This window comes from Pelecanus crispus, chromosome 18 (assembly GCF_030463565.1).
Source record: "Pelecanus crispus isolate bPelCri1 chromosome 18, bPelCri1.pri, whole genome shotgun sequence".
In the NCBI taxonomy this organism is placed as follows: domain Eukaryota; kingdom Metazoa; phylum Chordata; class Aves; order Pelecaniformes; family Pelecanidae; genus Pelecanus; species Pelecanus crispus.
In genome coordinates this window covers 6,807,502-6,831,025 of record NC_134660.1, presented here as the reverse complement: position 1 = coordinate 6,831,025, position 23,524 = coordinate 6,807,502, and the positions used below count along the sequence as shown (strand labels likewise).

The 23,524-nt window shown below is 58.2% G+C and overlaps 2 protein-coding genes across 2 annotated transcripts; both read right to left on the bottom strand.

The window, feature by feature from the left end:
• Nucleotides 1-14,269: 14,269 nt before the first annotated feature.
• On the bottom strand, nt 14,270-14,590 carry LOC142595266 (feather beta keratin-like). Its single transcript, XM_075723001.1, has one exon. It carries the CDS (start codon nt 14,588-14,590, stop codon nt 14,270-14,272), a length of 321 nt encoding a protein of 106 aa, XP_075579116.1.
• Nucleotides 14,591-21,826: 7,236 nt separating this feature from the next.
• Nucleotides 21,827-22,147, bottom strand: LOC142595310 (feather keratin 1-like). The gene has a single exon (XM_075723050.1). It carries the CDS (start codon nt 22,145-22,147, stop codon nt 21,827-21,829), a length of 321 nt encoding a protein of 106 aa, XP_075579165.1.
• Between the last annotated feature and the right edge of the window lie 1,377 nt (nt 22,148-23,524).

Sequence of the window (23,524 nt, the reverse complement as noted above, 5' to 3'; positions counted from 1 at the left end):
CGCGGGCAGCAATTTTCCAGCACACTCACCTCCAAAGCAATGGCACAGGTGGGGATTTGGGTTTCGTCAAAGCTGCCGTTACGTTTCCTCATTTTTTGACATGCCCTTTAGGCCTCAGACGCTCCTTTCAAGTATCGAGATGAAAGGCTCCAATGTATCCCAGGTAGGAACACATCGGTACAGGCAGATGTGCTCCGAGTGCTGGAGGGCTCTGTGCAGGCAGCGGTATGTTTCTGGGGAACTCTGTGAGGTTGTTTTCCACCCCCATTACAGGAAGGTGCACATAGCGTCCCACCAACATTGCCCTCACGAATGCCATGATTGCTCAACAAGCCCCGTGGAGTTGGGTCCCTCCTCACTACCAGGGGAGTGTGTTGGGGCTCGGGACAGCACCTTGTTCCTCCCATTCTCCTCACACCACCACGCACGTTGCCCACACGCTTTGGACCCTGACCAGCAGGAGACACTTTTGCAAAACACGCTGACCATCCTGTGAGCTCCTGAAGCTGTGGGAGTGCCAGCAAGAAGGTCATCCCAAGGGCAATGGCCGCTGGGGCTGCCTGGAGCTGTGTACAAGGGTACGGCCCAGTACTCAGACCAGTTTTCCAGGGTTATGGATGGAGCTGCCCTGGCCAGAGGGGAACTCAGCCATGCATGGGACATGGGCCTGCAGACCGCACGCCCTCCTGGCTTGGCCTCACGCCAAAAGGCTGACACACGGCCAATCCAAAATTAGACTGTGACTCGCCACGGCTAGGGAGAGTCTGTCCCAGGAAGCTTGCCTACTGAAGGCATTCCCTTGCCCTCCTGCGACGCGTCCCAGCTGCCTCCGTGTCTGCAGGGCAGGGAAGTGCATCACCTCCCTGATGTAGTCTGAGAGCTGTTCTTGTACCCAGGGCCCTTCTGAGCACAGCCCCTCCCTGAGCATCCGCAGGCACGTGGCACTGCACGGTCCTGACAGCCCTCGCTGGCTGGGGAGTCTGGGCAAGTTTCCTTGCCTCCGCAATGGTGCTGGGTTGTGCTCCTGGCCGAGGAGGCCTTTGGGGCATGGGAAAGAAGGCATGCTGAAGCGCTAATGCCAGGAGAAGATGCAGCGCCTGAGACCCAGAGATGAGGCCCACACAGTGGGGAGGAGTTTTCTGCAACTCCCTTGGGTGCTTGGCATCTGGTCACATGTACTCAGGTCAGTCCAATCTGTTTCAATGTTCCTAGGGCTGATCCTCCTCTACTGTGGGAAAGTCTTCTCTCGACAGTAAATCCTACCAGGAAAGACCACGGCCAAGAACCCTCGGAGTACCTCCACCTTTCCTGTAACCCCTGCCCTCTTCCGTTCAGCGCTGCAGCTGTCTTTGACCAAGCCTCGTAGCTGACCGACCTGGAAGAAGACCTTCTTGTTGCCCTCCGCATGCTTTGCGTGATTCAACGCCAGGTGGCCTTTGGCTTTCCTAACCCCAACCCTGCATACCCAGACAGCCTGGCAGATGTTCTCCCCAGACCAAAGGACAGCGAGAGGAAGACAGCTGAAACCATTGGCACAACCTGGCTGCCTGGAGCTGCCACAGCTAGGGACCATCGGAGCGAGCTCAGAGAGAGGGAGGAGAGAGAAGCACGTGGCACGTCCTTAAAGAGAGGGGCCTTTGGGTGCTCCGCTGCCGTGGGCAGCGCCGGGCAGAGCTGGGCCTCTTCCTGCAAAGGGAGTTGCAAACAATCGCACTTCACTGCCCCAGGTCAACTTCCCCTGCCTGCACAAGACCCCTCCACCACTTGGGGCTTGGCTTCTGCCCATGCTGACACAATTCTGACTGGGATATCCTTGGGATCTCTTACTGGCACGCAAAAGGAGCCGGCATCGCACACCAGGCATGTTCAGAAATGAGGAAGTGAAATGACGGCGTTGACGGAAACCAAAACACAACCCGTGCCATTAGGTAGGATATGTTTCTTTGGAGGTGAGTCTGTTGGAAAATTACTGCCCGCGTGCAGTGACTGTGGGCCTGAGGCGGTGCGGGTGCAGTATAAAAGCGGGGCCTTCTCCTCACTCTCTCACCCGCTCCTCTCGCCTCCATCTCCTTGGGAACAAGGTGAGTCTGAAGCCCTTTCTTGTCTTACACCTCCTTCTCCTTCTTCTCGTCCTCCTGCACCTCCTCCGTGACTTCTCAGTGCATACCTGCCTCTCTGTCCCATCCTGGGCCTTGAGGCTGCTTGCCATGGGAGAGGGAAGGGAGCAGAAGGTGTGGCATGGAGAGAGGTTGGGGCTTGGCTGAGGCGTCTGTCTCCTGAGCTATGGGCTAGGTGGGGACCTCCCTGGCCTTGGTCGCTCTTCGTGGTGCTCATTTGGGCTGGGGGAAAGGGTCTCCTTCGTTGCGGGGTAACAGGCTGCTCTTCAACCACCCCTCGTGCTTTGTTGTCCCCTGCCCTCTCCCACAGGTGCACCTCCAGCCACAAGACATGTCCTGCTACAACCCGTGCCTGCCATGCCCTCCATGCGGGCCCTGCGGCCCGACCCCGCTGGCCAACAGCTGCAATGAGCCCTGTGTCCGGCAGTGCCAGGACTCCACCGTCGTCATCGAGCCCCCTCCCGTGGTGGTGACCCTGCCCGGCCCCATCCTCAGCTCCTTCCCGCAGAGCACCGCCGTCGGATCCTCCACCTCCGCTGCCGTTGGCAGCATCCTCAGCTCTGCGGGAGTGCCCATCAACTCCGGGGGCTCCGGCCTCTCCGGCTTTGGCCTCTCCGGCATTGGCAGCTGCTACCACGGCAGACCATGCCTCCCCTGCTAAAGCTGCTGGCGATGGCCCTGGGGAAGGCCCCCAGGGACCCACAAGATGGTACCGGACTGGGGACGGAGCATCGCCTTGTTGCTTTCCGAGGGGCTCAGCAAGCCCAGCACCCCCTGCAATAGGGTGGGGCCAGCCTGCGCCCTAGGAAAGCACGGCCCATGCCTGCCTTTCCCCTCTTCCTCCCTCTCCTTTCCCTCCATTTTTCCTTGTTCTCTTGTGCTGCCCCGGGCTGCGAGCCCCACAAAGCCAGCACAGGGAGGACCTGCTGGCCCTGCTCCCTCTCTGGGGCAGGCAGATGGACACCAGGCGTGATCTCTGCCACAGCCGTGGGGCTCCTTTCTGCCCCTGGTGCTCCCTGTACTGGGACCTCCACTCAGAGCGACCTTGTTGTACTCTTTTGACTCATTAAAGTTCTGCTGCATCCCAGCCCATGCGTCTGTGTCATCCTTTCCCCTGCAGATGCTCTCCCAAGATGCCCAGGGAGATGGATGTTGCTCAGGGCTGGGTCTGGGAGGGGGAGTTTGGGGATTGTTTTGCAGTGACTCTTAACACAGCCTTGCATTGAGTACACTCTTCTCTGCCTAGCTGGCTCGGGGTGGAATTCCCCAATCTAGTTCAATGACTGCTATTCCTTTTGTTGTTGCGGTGGGTTTTCTTTGGCTGGCCACCAGGTGCCCACCGAGCTGCTCTCTCTCTCTCTCTCCTTCTCACAGGACACCGGGAGAAAATATGACAGAGAAACTCATGGACTGAGACAAGGCCACGGTGATCACTTCTCAATTTTGGTCACAGCCAAAACACACTCAGCTTGGGGGAATTAATTTCATTTACGACTAATTAGTTGTAAGGAGAGGGAGAAATAAGAACAAACCGAAGAAACACCTTCCCACCACCCCTCCCTTCTTCCTAGACTCAATTTCACTCCTGACTCTCCTACCCCCTCTCTGCAAGCAGTGCAGCAGGGATGGCGAATGGGCTGGCTCTCAGGCCATAATACTTTGTTTCTGCCGCTCTTTCCTCCTCACACTCTTCCCCTACTCCAGCGCTGAGTCCCTCCCACGGTATACGGTCCTTTCACAAACGGCCTCAGCACGAATCTTTCCCACAGACTGCAGTTCTTCAAGGGCTGCTTCAGCACGGGTCCCCCATGGGCCACAGGTCCTGCCAGAAAACCTGCTCCTGCATAGGCTTTCCAAGGGCTGGGGCTTCTTTCAGGGCATACCCACCTGCTCCAGCGTGGGTCCTCCACAGGCTGGAGCGTGGCTATCTGCTCCACCATGGTTCTCCACGGTCTGCAGGGGGACAACCTGCCTCATCATGGTCTTCGCCACGGGCTGCAGGGGAACCTGGTCTCCAGCACCTGGAGCGCCTACTTCCCCTCCTTCTCCGACCTGCACTTCTGCAGAGTTGTTTTGCTCACATTTTCGCATTCCTCTCTCACAGCTGCTGCACGGCTTTTTTACCGTTCCTTCCGTACGCTTTCACAGAGATGCTACCGATTTCACTGACTGACTCAGCCTTGGCCAGCGGCACATCCGTCTTGGAGCCGGCTCAAACTACCGATGTCTAACACAGGGGCAGCTTCGGTGTCTTCTCACAGAAGCCACCTCCGCAGCACCACCCCGCTACCAAAACCTTGCTACATAAACCCAATACGGTCATGCACCCCTCTTCTCTTTGCACAACAAGCTCAGCACTGTGAAGCAAGCCGTCAGGAGGGAAGGGATGAATGTGCGACTGACAAGGCAGGTGCAGTGGCTTCCCAGAGAGCCCAGGAGAACCTGTCCTAACCACAGCATTGAGCTTTAGTGTTGTGGGGTGAGGAGAAGACCAGGTGGGAAATAAAAGCATGAAAACGGAAAGGGAAAACACCGCCACAGCATTTTTGGGAAAGCATTGTCCCAACAGCTGGGGTCCACAGGTCTTGTGGTCTTCTAGCTGGTGCAGAGGTGCTTTTTGCTATCTTTTGTTTCTTCCCACAGAGCATTCAGGAGAGCTCCTGCACACTGCCTGTCTCCTCGGCGGGGAAGCTGAGCCCCTCCTTCTCATTGCTGTCCCTATCCCCAGTGGGCAGAGGCACAAAAAGGTCGTCCTGGGACCGTAGGATCATGCATGGCATAACCAAGTTGCAAAGGACCTCCAGAAGTCATTGGGCCCAACCCCTTGCTCCAAGCTCAGTCAGCCATGAGCGTCCAAGGAGGGTGACTGGACAACACCCCCAGGCAACCTCTTTCACTGCTTGACTCTCCTCGCCATCCTGGCCACCCTCTGCCGAACGTGTTCCACTTGGTCGAGGTCTTTCTTGCGTTACAGCCCAAAACTCGCCACAGTGTTCTAGATGCCATCAGGTGAGTGCTGAGCAGAGCAGAAGCGTCGCTCCCATCAATCTCCTGGCTACACGCCTGCTCATATAGCCCAGGTTGTCGATGCCGGTCCTCGGTGTCCGGGAACAGTGCTGGGAGTCGCACCTGTTTTGATGGGGCTACCACAAAAGCACCTTTCCCTGGCCCTGCTTTTGGGCTGCTGCTTGTCAGGGGCTGAAGGGTGTGTGGGGAGACAGGGTTGGTTGCTACCAAGCCAGCTGCCAATCAGCACCAGCAGACCGATGCCCAGCCAGTCTCTGAACAAGGGCTACTTTGGAAAGACTGCCCACAGTTTTATTGCTGACCATGATGTTATATGGCATGGAGTAGCCTTTTGGTCAAATCGGGTCCCCTCCCTGGCTCTTACCCACACCTAGTTTGCTCTTCAAGGGGGCAGAGTGAGGAAGAGAGATGGCCTTGGTGCTGTGCAAGGACTGCCCAGCAATAGCTAAAGCTTTGCTGTGTAACCTACACATTTCAAACACAGCACCATACGGGCTGCTATGAAGAAAACGGCCTCCATCCCGGCCAGATCCAGTACAGCCTGGTGCCCCCATTCCCTCTCCTGCTGTCCTCTGGGGCCATTTTCTGCTTGAGCCTCCTGCCCCAGAACTGTGGCAGCCAGGGCAAGAGGAATTGCCGACTGCCCTCTCCTCAGCTTACGGGGCCTCCCGCAGCCCAGACTCCTCAGCCGAGTTCAGATGTGGCCGTTCGCTTCTTCCACGGGACACGCACCACAGCCAAGAGAGCACGTCTGGGCAGAGGCACAACAAAGCCGGGACTGATGGTCAGGGGCTCTGGAAGAGTCAAAAATGCCTTCCTCGCATGCAGGTGACAGTGACCAACGGGAGCAAGCTGCACTATGTCCTACCCTACCCTCCTTTGGGGAATTGTGAAGAGTCACCACGTCTACCATGCACCCCCTAACATCCCCACAGCAACTCCGTTCCTCCAGAGCGTGTATGTCAGGAATGTCCACAAAGAGAAGGGCTACGCAGAGGCAACAAACATTCTCTTAACAATCTCTGCACCAACATAGTCAGCCACCTCCTCATAGAACCACCACTGAGCAACATCCGTCTCCCCGGGCATCCTGGGAGAGCATCTGCAGGGGAAAGGACGACACAAAGGCACAGGCTGGGATGCAGCAGCACTTTAATGAGTCAAAGGAGGGAAATGAGGTCACTGTGAGTGGAGGCTCCAGCACAGGGAGAACCAGGGACAGATAAAAGCCTGTGCCCCGTGGCTGTGGCAGAGATCACGCCTGGTGTCCATCTGCCTGCCCCAGAGAGGGAGCAGGGCCAGCAGGTCCTCCCTGTGCTGGCTTTGTGGGGCTCACAGCCCGGGGCAGCACAAGAGAACAAGGGCACTGCAGGGAAAGGAGAGGGAGGAAGAGGGGAAAGGCAGGCATGGGCCGTGCTCTCTGAGAGCCCAGGCCGGTCCCGTCTTTATGCAAGGGGTGCTGGGCGTGCTGAGCCCCTCGGAAAAGCAGCAAGCCGATGCTCCGTCCCCAGTCCGGTACCATCTTGTGGGTCCCTGGGGGCCTTCCCCAGGGCTATCGCCAGCAGCTTTAGCAGGGAAGGCATGGTCTGCCGCGGTAGCAGCTGCCAATGCCGGAGAGGCCAAAGCCGGAGAGGCCGGAGCCCCCGGAGTTGATGGGCACTCCCGCAGAGCTGAGGATGCTGCCAACGGCAGCGGAGGTGGAGGATCCGACGGCGGTGCTCTGCGGGAAGGAGCTGAGGATGGGGCCGGGCAGGGTCACCACCACGGGGGAGGGCTGGATGACGACGGTGGAGTCCTGGCACTGCCGGACACAGGGCTCATTGCAGCTGTTGGCCAGCGGGGTCGGGCCGCAGGGCCCGCAGGGCAGGCACGGGTTGTAGCAGGACATGTCTTGTGGCTGGAGGTGCGCCTGGGGGAGAGGGCAGGAGAAGCAAAGCATGAGCGGTGCGTGAGGAGCAGCCTGTCACTCCAACACGAGGGAGAAAAAGCATGAGCTGGAGCCGAGAGCTGGAGGTGTTGTCGGGAGGCCCAGGGCTTGTCCTTTCCTTCAGCCCAAGAGAGCCCTGCCAATAGCAACCGAGCCCAGGAAGATCCCTTCCTAGCCCATAGCTCAGGACACACCTCAGCCAAGCCCCAGCTTCTCTCCATGCCACACCTTCCACCCCTTTCCTTCTCCCATGACAAGCAGCACCATGACCCAGCCTCAGACAAAACGACAGTTTTGTGTTGAGAAATCCTAGAGGAGGATGAGGCGAAGGAGGACGAGCAGGAAGAGCAGAAAGGGCTTCGGACTCACCTTGTTCCCAAGGAGATGGAGGCAAGAGGAGCGGATGAGAGAGTGAGGAGAAGGGCCCGCTTTTATACTGCTCCTGCACCGCCCCAGGCCCACAGTCACTGCACGCGGGCAGCAATTTTCCAGCACACTCACCTCCAAAGCAAACTATCCTACCTAATGGCACAGGTGGGGATTTGGGTTTCGTCAAAGCTGCCGTTACGTTTCCTCATTTTTTGACATGCCCTTTAGGCCTCAGACGCTCCTTTCAAGTATCGAGATGAAAGGCTCCAATGTATCCCAGGTAGGAACACATCGGTACAGGCAGATGTGCTCCGAGTGCTGGAGGGCTCTGTGCAGGCAGCGGTATGTTTCTGGGGAACTCTGTGAGGTTGTTTTCCACCCCCATTACAGGAAGGTGCACATAGCGTCCCACCAACATTGCCCTCACGAATGCCATGATTGCTCAACAAGCCCCGTGGAGTTGGGTCCCTCCTCACTACCAGGGGAGTGTGTTGGGGCTCGGGACAGCACCTTGTTCCTCCCATTCTCCTCACACCACCACGCACGTTGCCCACACGCTTTGGACCCTGACCAGCAGGAGACACTTTTGCAAAACACGCTGACCATCCTGTGAGCTCCTGAAGCTGTGGGAGTGCCAGCAAGAAGGTCATCCCAAGGGCAATGGCCGCTGGGGCTGCCTGGAGCTGTGTACAAGGGTACGGCCCAGTACTCAGACCAGTTTTCCAGGGTTATGGATGGAGCTGCCCTGGCCAGAGGGGAACTCAGCCATGCATGGGACATGGGCCTGCAGACCGCACGCCCTCCTGGCTTGGCCTCACGCCAAAAGGCTGACACACGGCCAATCCAAAATTAGACTGTGACTCGCCACGGCTAGGGAGAGTCTGTCCCAGGAAGCTTGCCTACTGAAGGCATTCCCTTGCCCTCCTGCGACGCGTCCCAGCTGCCTCCGTGTCTGCAGGGCAGGGAAGTGCATCACCTCCCTGATGTAGTCTGAGAGCTGTTCTTGTACCCAGGGCCCTTCTGAGCACAGCCCCTCCCTGAGCATCCGCAGGCACGTGGCACTGCACGGTCCTGACAGCCCTCGCTGGCTGGGGAGTCTGGGCAAGTTTCCTTGCCTCCGCAATGGTGCTGGGTTGTGCTCCTGGCCGAGGAGGCCTTTGGGGCATGGGAAAGAAGGCATGCTGAAGCGCTAATGCCAGGAGAAGATGCAGCGCCTGAGACCCAGAGATGAGGCCCACACAGTGGGGAGGAGTTTTCTGCAACTCCCTTGGGTGCTTGGCATCTGGTCACATGTACTCAGGTCAGTCCAATCTGTTTCAATGTTCCTAGGGCTGATCCTCCTCTACTGTGGGAAAGTCTTCTCTCGACAGTAAATCCTACCAGGAAAGACCACGGCCAAGAACCCTCGGAGTACCTCCACCTTTCCTGTAACCCCTGCCCTCTTCCGTTCAGCGCTGCAGCTGTCTTTGACCAAGCCTCGTAGCTGACCGACCTGGAAGAAGACCTTCTTGTTGCCCTCCGCATGCTTTGCGTGATTCAACGCCAGGTGGCCTTTGGCTTTCCTAACCCCAACCCTGCATACCCAGACAGCCTGGCAGATGTTCTCCCCAGACCAAAGGACAGCGAGAGGAAGACAGCTGAAACCATTGGCACAACCTGGCTGCCTGGAGCTGCCACAGCTAGGGACCATCGGAGCGAGCTCAGAGAGAGGGAGGAGAGAGAAGCACGTGGCACGTCCTTAAAGAGAGGGGCCTTTGGGTGCTCCGCTGCCGTGGGCAGCGCCGGGCAGAGCTGGGCCTCTTCCTGCAAAGGGAGTTGCAAACAATCGCACTTCACTGCCCCAGGTCAACTTCCCCTGCCTGCACAAGACCCCTCCACCACTTGGGGCTTGGCTTCTGCCCATGCTGACACAATTCTGACTGGGATATCCTTGGGATCTCTTACTGGCACGCAAAAGGAGCCGGCATCGCACACCAGGCATGTTCAGAAATGAGGAAGTGAAATGACGGCGTTGACGGAAACCAAAACACAACCCGTGCCATTAGGTAGGATATGTTTCTTTGGAGGTGAGTCTGTTGGAAAATTACTGCCCGCGTGCAGTGACTGTGGGCCTGAGGCGGTGCGGGTGCAGTATAAAAGCGGGGCCTTCTCCTCACTCTCTCACCCGCTCCTCTCGCCTCCATCTCCTTGGGAACAAGGTGAGTCTGAAGCCCTTTCTTGTCTTACACCTCCTTCTCCTTCTTCTCGTCCTCCTGCACCTCCTCCGTGACTTCTCAGTGCATACCTGCCTCTCTGTCCCATCCTGGGCCTTGAGGCTGCTTGCCATGGGAGAGGGAAGGGAGCAGAAGGTGTGGCATGGAGAGAGGTTGGGGCTTGGCTGAGGCGTCTGTCTCCTGAGCTATGGGCTAGGTGGGGACCTCCCTGGCCTTGGTCGCTCTTCGTGGTGCTCATTTGGGCTGGGGGAAAGGGTCTCCTTCGTTGCGGGGGTAACAGGCTGCTCTTCAACCACCCCTCGTGCTTTGTTGTCCCCTGCCCTCTCCCACAGGTGCACCTCCAGCCACAAGACATGTCCTGCTACAACCCGTGCCTGCCATGCCCTCCATGCGGGCCCTGCGGCCCGACCCCGCTGGCCAACAGCTGCAATGAGCCCTGTGTCCGGCAGTGCCAGGACTCCACCGTCGTCATCGAGCCCCCTCCCGTGGTGGTGACCCTGCCCGGCCCCATCCTCAGCTCCTTCCCGCAGAGCACCGCCGTCGGATCCTCCACCTCCGCTGCCGTTGGCAGCATCCTCAGCTCTGCGGGAGTGCCCATCAACTCCGGGGGCTCCGGCCTCTCCGGCTTTGGCCTCTCCGGCATTGGCAGCTGCTACCGCGGCAGACCATGCCTCCCCTGCTAAAGCTGCTGGCGATGGCCCTGGGGAAGGCCCCCAGGGACCCACAAGATGGTACCGGACTGGGGACGGAGCATCGCCTTGTTGCTTTCCGAGGGGCTCAGCAAGCCCAGCACCCCCTGCAATAGGGTGGGGCCAGCCTGCGCCCTAGGAAAGCACGGCCCATGCCTGCCTTTCCCCTCTTCCTCCCTCTCCTTTCCCTCCATTTTTCCTTGTTCTCTTGTGCTGCCCCGGGCTGTGAGCCCCACAAAGCCAGCACAGGGAGGACCTGCTGGCCCTGCTCCCTCTCTGGGGCAGGCAGATGGACACCAGGCGTGATCTCTGCCACAGCCGTGGGGCTCCTTTCTGCCCCTGGTGCTCCCTGTACTGGGACCTCCACTCAGAGCGACCTTGTTGTACTCTTTTGACTCATTAAAGTTCTGCTGCATCCCAGCCCATGCGTCTGTGTCATCCTTTCCCCTGCAGATGCTCTCCCAAGATGCCCAGGGAGATGGATGTTGCTCAGGGCTGGGTCTGGGAGGGGGAGTTTGGGGATTGTTTTGCAGTGACTCTTAACACAGCCTTGCATTGAGTACACTCTTCTCTGCCTAGCTGGCTCGGGGTGGAATTCCCCAATCTAGTTCAATGACTGCTATTCCTTTTGTTGTTGCGGTGGGTTTTCTTTGGCTGGCCACCAGGTGCCCACCGAGCTGCTCTCTCTCTCTCTCTCCTTCTCACAGGACACCGGGAGAAAATATGACAGAGAAACTCATGGACTGAGACAAGGCCACGGTGATCACTTCTCAATTTTGGTCACAGCCAAAACACACTCAGCTTGGGGGAATTAATTTCATTTACGACTAATTAGTTGTAAGGAGAGGGAGAAATAAGAACAAACCGAAGAAACACCTTCCCACCACCCCTCCCTTCTTCCTAGACTCAATTTCACTCCTGACTCTCCTACCCCCTCTCTGCAAGCAGTGCAGCAGGGATGGCGAATGGGCTTGCTCTCAGGCCATAATACTTTGTTTCTGCCGCTCTTTCCTCCTCACACTCTTCCCCTACTCCAGCGCTGAGTCCCTCCCACGGTATACGGTCCTTTCACAAACGGCCTCAGCACGAATCTTTCCCACAGACTGCAGTTCTTCAAGGGCTGCTTCAGCACGGGTCCCCCATGGGCCACAGGTCCTGCCAGAAAACCTGCTCCTGCATAGGCTTTCCAAGGGCTGGGGCTTCTTTCAGGGCATACCCACCTGCTCCAGCGTGGGTCCTCCACAGGCTGGAGCGTGGCTATCTGCTCCACCATGGTTCTCCACGGTCTGCAGGGGGACAACCTGCCTCATCATGGTCTTCGCCACGGGCTGCAGGGGAACCTGGTCTCCAGCACCTGGAGCGCCTACTTCCCCTCCTTCTCCGACCTGCACTTCTGCAGAGTTGTTTTGCTCACATTTTCGCACTCCTCTCTCACAGCTGCTGCACGGCTTTTTTACCGTTCCTTCCGTACGCTTTCACAGAGATGCTACCGATTTCACTGACTGACTCAGCCTTGGCCAGCGGCACATCCGTCTTGGAGCCGGCTCAAACTACCGATGTCTAACACAGGGGCAGCTTCGGTGTCTTCTCACAGAAGCCACCTCCGCAGCACCACCCCGCTACCAAAACCTTGCTACATAAACCCAATACGGTCATGCACCCCTCTTCTCTTTGCACAACAAGCTCAGCACTGTGAAGCAAGCCGTCAGGAGGGAAGGGATGAATGTGCGACTGACAAGGCAGGTGCAGTGGCTTCCCAGAGAGCCCAGGAGAACCTGTCCTAACCACAGCATTGAGCTTTAGTGTTGTGGGGTGAGGAGAAGACCAGGTGGGAAATAAAAGCATGAAAACGGAAAGGGAAAACACCGCCACAGCATTTTTGGGAAAGCATTGTCCCAACAGCTGGGGTCCACAGGTCTTGTGGTCTTCTAGCTGGTGCAGAGGTGCTTTTTGCTATCTTTTGTTTCTTCCCACAGAGCATTCAGGAGAGCTCCTGCACACTGCCTGTCTCCTCGGCGGGGAAGCTGAGCCCCTCCTTCTCATTGCTGTCCCTATCCCCAGTGGGCAGAGGCACAAAAAGGTCGTCCTGGGACCGTAGGATCATGCATGGCATAACCAAGTTGCAAAGGACCTCCAGAAGTCATTGGGCCCAACCCCTTGCTCCAAGCTCAGTCAGCCATGAGCGTCCAAGGAGGGTGACTGGACAACACCCCCAGGCAACCTCTTTCACTGCTTGACTCTCCTCGCCATCCTGGCCACCCTCTGCCGAACGTGTTCCACTTGGTCGAGGTCTTTCTTGCGTTACAGCCCAAAACTCGCCACAGTGTTCTAGATGCCATCAGGTGAGTGCTGAGCAGAGCAGAAGCGTCGCTCCCATCAATCTCCTGGCTACACGCCTGCTCATATAGCCCAGGTTGTCGATGCCGGTCCTCGGTGTCCGGGAACAGTGCTGGGAGTCGCACCTGTTTTGATGGGGCTACCACAAAAGCACCTTTCCCTGGCCCTGCTTTTGGGCTGCTGCTTGTCAGGGGCTGAAGGGTGTGTGGGGAGACAGGGTTGGTTGCTACCAAGCCAGCTGCCAATCAGCACCAGCAGACCGATGCCCAGCCAGTCTCTGAACAAGGGCTACTTTGGAAAGACTGCCCACAGTTTTATTGCTGACCATGATGTTATATGGCATGGAGTAGCCTTTTGGTCAAATCGGGTCCCCTCCCTGGCTCTTACCCACACCTAGTTTGCTCTTCAAGGGGGCAGAGTGAGGAAGAGAGATGGCCTTGGTGCTGTGCAAGGACTGCCCAGCAACAGCTAAAGCTTTGCTGTGTAACCTACACATTTCAAACACAGCACCATACGGGCTGCTATGAAGAAAACGGCCTCCATCCCGGCCAGATCCAGTACAGCCTGGTGCCCCCATTCCCTCTCCTGCTGTCCTCTGGGGCCATTTTCTGCTTGAGCCTCCTGCCCCAGAACTGTGGCAGCCAGGGCAAGAGGAATTGCCGACTGCCCTCTCCTCAGCTTACGGGGCCTCCCGCAGCCCAGACTCCTCAGCCAAGTTCAGATGTGGCCGTTCGCTTCTTCCACGGGACACGCACCACAGCCAAGAGAGCACGTCTGGGCAGAGGCACAACAAAGCCGGGACTGATGGTCAGGGGCTCTGGAAGAGTCAAAAATGCCTTCCTCGCATGCAGGTGACAGTGACCAACGGGAGCAAGCTGCACTATGTCCTACCCTACCCTCCTTTGGGGAATTGTGAAGAGTCACCACGTCTACCATGCACCCCCTAACATCCCCACAGCAACTCCGTTCCTCCAGAGCGTGTATGTCAGGAATGTCCACAAAGAGAAGGGCTACGCAGAGGCAACAAACATTCTCTTAACAATCTCTGCACCAACATAGTCAGCCACCTCCTCATAGAACCACCACTGAGCAACATCCGTCTCCCCGGGCATCCTGGGAGAGCATCTGCAGGGGAAAGGACGACACAAAGGCACAGGCTGGGATGCAGCAGCACTTTAATGAGTCAAAGGAGGGAAATGAGGTCACTGTGAGTGGAGGCTCCAGCACAGGGAGAACCAGGGACAGATAAAAGCCTGTGCCCCGTGGCTGTGGCAGAGATCACGCCTGGTGTCCATCTGCCTGCCCCAGAGAGGGAGCAGGGCCAGCAGGTCCTCCCTGTGCTGGCTTTGTGGGGCTCACAGCCCGGGGCAGCACAAGAGAACAAGGGCACTGCAGGGAAAGGAGAGGGAGGAAGAGGGGAAAGGCAGGCATGGGCCGTGCTCTCTGAGAGCCCAGGCCGGTCCCGTCTTTATGCAAGGGGTGCTGGGCGTGCTGAGCCCCTCGGAAAAGCAGCAAGCCGATGCTCCGTCCCCAGTCCGGTACCATCTTGTGGGTCCCTGGGGGCCTTCCCCAGGGCTATCGCCAGCAGCTTTAGCAGGGGAGGCATGGTCTGCCGCGGTAGCAGCTGCCAATGCCGGAGAGGCCAAAGCCGGAGAGGCCGGAGCCCCCGGAGTTGATGGGCACTCCCGCAGAGCTGAGGATGCTGCCAACGGCAGCGGAGGTGGAGGATCCGACGGCGGTGCTCTGCGGGAAGGAGCTGAGGATGGGGCCGGGCAGGGTCACCACCACGGGGGAGGGCTCGATGACGACGGTGGAGTCCTGGCACTGCCGGACACAGGGCTCATTGCAGCTGTTGGCCAGCGGGGTCGGGCCGCAGGGCCGGCAGGGCAGGCACGGGTTGTAGCAGGACATGTCTTGTGGCTGGAGGTGCGCCTGGGGGAGAGGGCAGGAGAAGCAAAGCATGAGCGGTGCGTGAGGAGCAGCCTGTCACTCCAACACGAGGGAGAAAAAGCATGAGCTGGAGCCGAGAGCTGGAGGTGTTGTCGGGAGGCCCAGGGCTTGTCCTTTCCTTCAGCCCAAGAGAGCCCTGCCAATAGCAACCGAGCCCAGGAAGATCCCTTCCTAGCCCATAGCTCAGGACACACCTCAGCCAAGCCCCAGCTTCTCTCCATGCCACACCTTCCACCCCTTTCCTTCTCCCATGACAAGCAGCACCATGACCCAGCCTCAGACAAAACGACAGTTTTGTGTTGAGAAATCCTAGAGGAGGATGAGGCGAAGGAGGACGAGCAGGAAGAGCAGAAAGGGCTTCGGACTCACCTTGTTCCCAAGGAGATGGAGGCAAGAGGAGTGGATGAGAGAGTGAGGAGAAGGGCCCGCTTTTATACTGCTCCTGCACCGCCCCAGGCCCACAGTCACTGCACGCGGGCAGCAATTTTCCAGCACACTCACCTCCAAAGCAAACTATCCTACCTAATGGCACAGGTGGGGATTTGGGTTTCGTCAAAGCTGCCGTTACGTTTCCTCATTTTTTGACATGCCCTTTAGGCCTCAGACGCTCCTTTCAAGTATCGAGATGAAAGGCTCCAATGTATCCCAGGTAGGAACACATCGGTACAGGCAGATGTGCTCCGAGTGCCGGAGGGCTCTGTGCAGGCAGCGGTATGTTTCTGGGGAACTCTGTGAGGTTGTTTTCCACCCCCATTACAGGAAGGTGCACATAGCGTCCCACCAACATTGCCCTCACGAATGCCATGATTGCTCAACAAGCCCCGTGGAGTTGGGTCCCTCCTCACTACCAGGGGAGTGTGTTGGGGCTCGGGACAGCACCTTGTTCCTCCCATTCTCCTCACACCACCACGCACGTTGCCCACACGCTTTGGACCCTGACCAGCAGGAGACACTTTTGCAAAACACGCTGACCATCCTGTGAGCTCCTGAAGCTGTGGGAGTGCCAGCAAGAAGGTCATCCCAAGGGCAATGGCCGCTGGGGCTGCCTGGAGCTGTGTACAAGGGTACGGCCCAGTACTCAGACCAGTTTTCCAGGGTTATGGATGGAGCTGCCCTGGCCAGAGGGGAACTCAGCCATGCATGGGACATGGGCCTGCAGACCGCACGCCCTCCTGGCTTGGCCTCACGCCAAAAGGCTGACACACGGCCAATCCAAAATTAGACTGTGACTCGCCACGGCTAGGGAGAGTCTGTCCCAGGAAGCTTGCCTACTGAAGGCATTCCCTTGCCCTCCTGCGACGCGTCCCAGCTGCCTCCGTGTCTGCAGGGCAGGGAAGTGCATCACCTCCCTGATGTAGTCTGAGAGCTGTTCTTGTACCCAGGGCCCTTCTGAGCACAGCCCCTCCCTGAGCATCCGCAGGCACGTGGCACTGCACGGTCCTGACAGCCCTCGCTGGCTGGGGAGTCTGGGCAAGTTTCCTTGCCTCCGCAATGGTGCTGGGTTGTGCTCCTGGCCGAGGAGGCCTTTGGGGCATGGGAAAGAAGGCATGCTGAAGCGCTAATGCCAGGAGAAGATGCAGCGCCTGAGACCCAGAGATGAGGCCCACACAGTGGGGAGGAGTTTTCTGCAACTCCCTTGGGTGCTTGGCATCTGGTCACATGTACTCAGGTCAGTCCAATCTGTTTCAATGTTCCTAGGGCTGATCCTCCTCTACTGTGGGAAAGTCTTCTCTCGACAGTAAATCCTACCAGGAAAGACCACGGCCAAGAACCCTCGGAGTACCTCCACCTTTCCTGTAACCCCTGCCCTCTTCCGTTCAGCGCTGCAGCTGTCTTTGACCAAGCCTCGTAGCTGACCGACCTGGAAGAAGACCTTCTTGTTGCCCTCCGCATGCTTTGCGTGATTCAACGCCAGGTGGCCTTTGGCTTTCCTAACCCCAACCCTGCATACCCAGACAGCCTGGCAGATGTTCTCCCCAGACCAAAGGACAGCGAGAGGAAGACAGCTGAAACCATTGGCACAACCTGGCTGCCTGGAGCTGCCACAGCTAGGGACCATCGGAGCGAGCTCAGAGAGAGGGAGGAGAGAGAAGCACGTGGCACGTCCTTAAAGAGAGGGGCCTTTGGGTGCTCCGCTGCCGTGGGCAGCGCCGGGCAGAGCTGGGCCTCTTCCTGCAAAGGGAGTTGCAAACAATCGCACTTCACTGCCCCAGGTCAACTTCCCCTGCCTGCACAAGACCCCTCCACCACTTGGGGCTTGGCTTCTGCCCATGCTGACACAATTCTGACTGGGATATCCTTGGGATCTCTTACTGGCACGCAAAAGGAGCCGGCATCGCACACCAGGCATGTTCAGAAATGAGGAAGTGAAATGACGGCGTTGACGGAAACCAAAACACAACCCGTGCCATTAGGTAGGATATGTTTCTTTGGAGGTGAGTCTGTTGGAAAATTACTGCCCGCGTGCAGTGACTGTGGGCCTGAGGCGGTGCGGGTGCAGTATAAAAGCGGGGCCTTCTCCTCACTCTCTCACCCGCTCCTCTCGCCTCCATCTCCTTGGGAACAAGGTGAGTCTGAAGCCCTTTCTTGTCTTACACCTCCTTCTCCTTCTTCTCGTCCTCCTGCACCTCCTCCGTGACTTCTCAGTGCATACCTGCCTCTCTGTCCCATCCTGGGCCTTGAGGCTGCTTGCCATGGGAGAGGGAAGGGAGCAGAAGGTGTGGCATGGAGAGAGGTTGGGGCTTGGCTGAGGCGTCTGTCTCCTGAGCTATGGGCTAGGTGGGGACCTCCCTGGCCTTGGTCGCTCTTCGTGGTGCTCATTTGGGCTGGGGGAAAGGGTCTCCTTCGTTGCGGGGTAACAGGCTGCTCTTCAACCACCCCTCGTGCTTTGTTGTCCCCTGCCCTCTCCCACAGGTGCACCTCCAGCCACAAGACATGTCCTGCTACAACCCGTGCCTGCCATGCCCTCCATGCGGGCCCTGCGGCCCGACCCCGCTGGCCAACAGCTGCAATGAGCCCTGTGTCCGGCAGTGCCAGGACTCCACCGTCGTCATCGAGCCCCCTCCCGTGGTGGTGACCCTGCCCGGCCCCATCCTCAGCTCCTTCCCGCAGAGCACCGCCGTCGGATCCTCCACCTCCGCTGCCGTTGGCAGCATCCTCAGCTCTGCGGGAGTGCCCATCAACTCCGGGGGCTCCGGCCTCTCCGGCTTTGGCCTCTCCGGCATTGGCAGCTGCTACCGCGGCAGACCATGCCTCCCCTGCTAAAGCTGCTGGCGATGGCCCTGGGGAAGGCCCCCAGGGACCCACAAGATGGTACCGGACTGGGGACGGAGCATCGCCTTGTTGCTTTCCGAGGGGCTCAGCAAGCCCAGCACCCCCTGCAATAGGGTGGGGCCAGCCTGCGCCCTAGGAAAGCACGGCCCATGCCTGCCTTTCCCCTCTTCCTCCCTCTCCTTTCCCTCCATTTTTCCTTGTTCTCTTGTGCTGCCCCGGGCTGCGAGCCCCACAAAGCCAGCACAGGGAGGACCTGCTGGCCCTGCTCCCTCTCTGGGGCAGGCAGATGGACACCAGGCGTGATCTCTGCCACAGCCGTGGGGCTCCTTTCTGCCCCTGGTGCTCCCTGTACTGGGACCTCCACTCAGAGCGACCTTGTTGTACTCTTTTGACTCATTAAAGTTCTGCTGCATCCCAGCCCATGCGTCTGTGTCATCCTTTCCCCTGCAGATGCTCTCCCAAGATGCCCAGGGAGATGGATGTTGCTCAGGGCTGGGTCTGGGAGGGGGAGTTTGGGGATTGTTTTGCAGTGACTCTTAACACAGCCTTGCATTGAGTACACTCTTCTCTGCCTAGCTGGCTCGGGGTGGAATTCCCCAATCTAGTTCAATGACTGCTATTCCTTTTGTTGTTGCGGTGGGTTTTCTTTGGCTGGCCACCAGGTGCCCACCGAGCTGCTCTCTCTCTCTCTCTCCTTCTCACAGGACACCGGGAGAAAATATGACAGAGAAACTCATGGACTGAGACAAGGCCACGGTGATCACTTCTCAATTTTGGTCACAGCCAAAACACACTCAGCTTGGGGGAATTAATTTCATTTACGACTAATTAGTTGTAAGGAGAGGGAGAAATAAGAACAAACCGAAGAAACACCTTCCCACCACCCCTCCCTTCTTCCTAGACTCAATTTCACTCCTGACTCTCCTACCCCCTCTCTGCAAGCAGTGCAGCAGGGATGGCGAATGGGCTTGCTCTCAGGCCATAATACTTTGTTTCTGCCGCTCTTTCCTCCTCACACTCTTCCCCTACTCCAGCGCTGAGTCCCTCCCACGGTATACGGTCCTTTCACAAACGGCCTCAGCACGAATCTTTCCCACAGACTGCAGTTCTTCAAGGGCTGCTTCAGCACGGGTCCCCCATGGGCCACAGGTCCTGCCAGAAAACCTGCTCCTGCATAGGCTTTCCAAGGGCTGGGGCTTCTTTCAGGGCATACCCACCTGCTCCAGCGTGGGTCCTCCACAGGCTGGAGCGTGGCTATCTGCTCCACCATGGTTCTCCACGGTCTGCAGGGGGACAACCTGCCTCATCATGGTCTTCGCCACGGGCTGCAGGGGAACCTGGTCTCCAGCACCTGGAGCGCCTACTTCCCCTCCTTCTCCGACCTGCACTTCTGCAGAGTTGTTTTGCTCACATTTTCGCACTCCTCTCTCACAGCTGCTGCACGGCTTTTTTACCGTTCCTTCCGTACGCTTTCACAGAGATGCTACCGATTTCACTGACTGACTCAGCCTTGGCCAGCGGCACATCCGTCTTGGAGCCGGCTCAAACTACCGATGTCTAACACAGGGGCAGCTTCGGTGTCTTCTCACAGAAGCCACCTCCGCAGCACCACCCCGCTACCAAAACCTTGCTACATAAACCCAATACGGTCATGCACCCCTCTTCTCTTTGCACAACAAGCTCAGCACTGTGAAGCAAGCCGTCAGGAGGGAAGGGATGAATGTGCGACTGACAAGGCAGGTGCAGTGGCTTCCCAGAGAGCCCAGGAGAACCTGTCCTAACCACAGCATTGAGCTTTAGTGTTGTGGGGTGAGGAGAAGACCAGGTGGGAAATAAAAGCATGAAAACGGAAAGGGAAAACACCGCCACAGCATTTTTGGGAAAGCATTGTCCCAACAGCTGGGGTCCACAGGTCTTGTGGTCTTCTAGCTGGTGCAGAGGTGCTTTTTGCTATCTTTTGTTTCTTCCCACAGAGCATTCAGGAGAGCTCCTGCACACTGCCTGTCTCCTCGGCGGGGAAGCTGAGCCCCTCCTTCTCATTGCTGTCCCTATCCCCAGTGGGCAGAGGCACAAAAAGGTCGTCCTGGGACCGTAGGATCATGCATGGCATAACCAAGTTGCAAAGGACCTCCAGAAGTCATTGGGCCCAACCCCTTGCTCCAAGCTCAGTCAGCCATGAGCGTCCAAGGAGGGTGACTGGACAACACCCCCAGGCAACCTCTTTCACTGCTTGACTCTCCTCGCCATCCTGGCCACCCTCTGCCGAACGTGTTCCACTTGGTCGAGGTCTTTCTTGCGTTACAGCCCAAAACTCGCCACAGTGTTCTGGATGCCATCAGGTGAGTGCTGAGCAGAGCAGAAGCGTCGCTCCCATCAATCTCCTGGCTACACGCCTGCTCATATAGCCCAGGTTGTCGATGCCGGTCCTCGGTGTCCGGGAACAGTGCTGGGAGTCGCACCTGTTTTGATGGGGCTACCACAAAAGCACCTTTCCCTGGCCCTGCTTTTGGGCTGCTGCTTGTCAGGGGCTGAAGGGTGTGTGGGGAGACAGGGTTGGTTGCTACCAAGCCAGCTGCCAATCAGCACCAGCAGACCGATGCCCAGCCAGTCTCTGAACAAGGGCTACTTTGGAAAGACTGCCCACAGTTTTATTGCTGACCATGATGTTATATGGCATGGAGTAGCCTTTTGGTCAAATCGGGTCCCCTCCCTGGCTCTTACCCACACCTAGTTTGCTCTTCAAGGGGGCAGAGTGAGGAAGAGAGATGGCCTTGGTGCTGTGCAAGGACTGCCCAGCAACAGCTAAAGCTTTGCTGTGTAACCTACACATTTCAAACACAGCACCATACGGGCTGCTATGAAGAAAACGGCCTCCATCCCGGCCAGATCCAGTACAGCCTGGTGCCCCCATTCCCTCTCCTGCTGTCCTCTGGGGCCATTTTCTGCTTGAGCCTCCTGCCCCAGAACTGTGGCAGCCAGGGCAAGAGGAATTGCCGACTGCCCTCTCCTCAGCTTACGGGGCCTCCCGCAGCCCAGACTCCTCAGCCGAGTTCAGATGTGGCCGTTCGCTTCTTCCACGGGACACGCACCACAGCCAAGAGAGCACGTCTGGGCAGAGGCACAACAAAGCCGGGACTGATGGTCAGGGGCTCTGGAAGAGTCAAAAATGCCTTCCTCGCATGCAGGTGACAGTGACCAACGGGAGCAAGCTGCACTATGTCCTACCCTACCCTCCTTTGGGGAATTGTGAAGAGTCACCACGTCTACCATGCACCCCCTAACATCCCCACAGCAACTCCGTTCCTCCAGAGCGTGTATGTCAGGAATGTCCACAAAGAGAAGGGCTACGCAGAGGCAACAAACATTCTCTTAACAATCTCTGCACCAACATAGTCAGCCACCTCCTCATAGAACCACCACTGAGCAACATCCGTCTCCCCGGGCATCCTGGGAGAGCATCTGCAGGGGAAAGGACGACACAAAGGCACAGGCTGGGATGCAGCAGCACTTTAATGAGTCAAAGGAGGGAAATGAGGTCACTGTGAGTGGAGGCTCCAGCACAGGGAGAACCAGGGACAGATAAAAGCCTGTGCCCCGTGGCTGTGGCAGAGATCACGCCTGGTGTCCATCTGCCTGCCCCAGAGAGGGAGCAGGGCCAGCAGGTCCTCCCTGTGCTGGCTTTGTGGGGCTCACAGCCCGGGGCAGCACAAGAGAACAAGGGCACTGCAGGGAAAGGAGAGGGAGGAAGAGGGGAAAGGCAGGCATGGGCCGTGCTCTCTGAGAGCCCAGGCCGGTCCCGTCTTTATGCAAGGGGTGCTGGGCGTGCTGAGCCCCTCGGAAAAGCAGCAAGCCGATGCTCCGTCCCCAGTCCGGTACCATCTTGTGGGTCCCTGGGGGCCTTCCCCAGGGCTATCGCCAGCAGCTTTAGCAGGGGAGGCATGGTCTGCCGCGGTAGCAGCTGCCAATGCCGGAGAGGCCAAAGCCGGAGAGGCCGGAGCCCCCGGAGTTGATGGGCACTCCCGCAGAGCTGAGGATGCTGCCAACGGCAGCGGAGGTGGAGGATCCGACGGCGGTGCTCTGCGGGAAGGAGCTGAGGATGGGGCCGGGCAGGGTCACCACCACGGGGGAGGGCTGGATGACGACGGTGGAGTCCTGGCACTGCCGGACACAGGGCTCATTGCAGCTGTTGGCCAGCGGGGTCGGGCCGCAGGGCCGGCAGGGCAGGCACGGGTTGTAGCAGGACATGTCTTGTGGCTGGAGGTGCGCCTGGGGGAGAGGGCAGGAGAAGCAAAGCATGAGCGGTGCGTGAGGAGCAGCCTGTCACTCCAACACGAGGGAGAAAAAGCATGAGCTGGAGCCGAGAGCTGGAGGTGTTGTCGGGAGGCCCAGGGCTTGTCCTTTCCTTCAGCCCAAGAGAGCCCTGCCAATAGCAACCGAGCCCAGGAAGATCCCTTCCTAGCCCATAGCTCAGGACACACCTCAGCCAAGCCCCAGCTTCTCTCCATGCCACACCTTCCACCCCTTTCCTTCTCCCATGACAAGCAGCACCATGACCCAGCCTCAGACAAAACGACAGTTTTGTGTTGAGAAATCCTAGAGGAGGATGAGGCGAAGGAGGACGAGCAGGAAGAGCAGAAAGGGCTTCGGACTCACCTTGTTCCCAAGGAGATGGAGGCAAGAGGAGTGGATGAGAGAGTGAGGAGAAGGGCCCGCTTTTATACTGCTCCTGCACCGCCCCAGGCCCACAGTCACTGCACGCGGGCAGCAATTTTCCAGCACACTCACCTCCAAAGCAAACTATCCTACCTAATGGCACAGGTGGGGATTTGGGTTTCGTCAAAGCTGCCGTTACGTTTCCTCATTTTTTGACATGCCCTTTAGGCCTCAGACGCTCCTTTCAAGTATCGAGATGAAAGGCTCCAATGTATCCCAGGTAGGAACACATCGGTACAGGCAGATGTGCTCCGAGTGCCGGAGGGCTCTGTGCAGGCAGCGGTATGTTTCTGGGGAACTCTGTGAGGTTGTTTTCCACCCCCATTACAGGAAGGTGCACATAGCGTCCCACCAACATTGCCCTCACGAATGCCATGATTGCTCAACAAGCCCCGTGGAGTTGGGTCCCTCCTCACTACCAGGGGAGTGTGTTGGGGCTCGGGACAGCACCTTGTTCCTCCCATTCTCCTCACACCACCACGCACGTTGCCCACACGCTTTGGACCCTGACCAGCAGGAGACACTTTTGCAAAACACGCTGACCATCCTGTGAGCTCCTGAAGCTGTGGGAGTGCCAGCAAGAAGGTCATCCCAAGGGCAATGGCCGCTGGGGCTGCCTGGAGCTGTGTACAAGGGTACGGCCCAGTACTCAGACCAGTTTTCCAGGGTTATGGATGGAGCTGCCCTGGCCAGAGGGGAACTCAGCCATGCATGGGACATGGGCCTGCAGACCGCACGCCCTCCTGGCTTGGCCTCACGCCAAAAGGCTGACACACGGCCAATCCAAAATTAGACTGTGACTCGCCACGGCTAGGGAGAGTCTGTCCCAGGAAGCTTGCCTACTGAAGGCATTCCCTTGCCCTCCTGCGACGCGTCCCAGCTGCCTCCGTGTCTGCAGGGCAGGGAAGT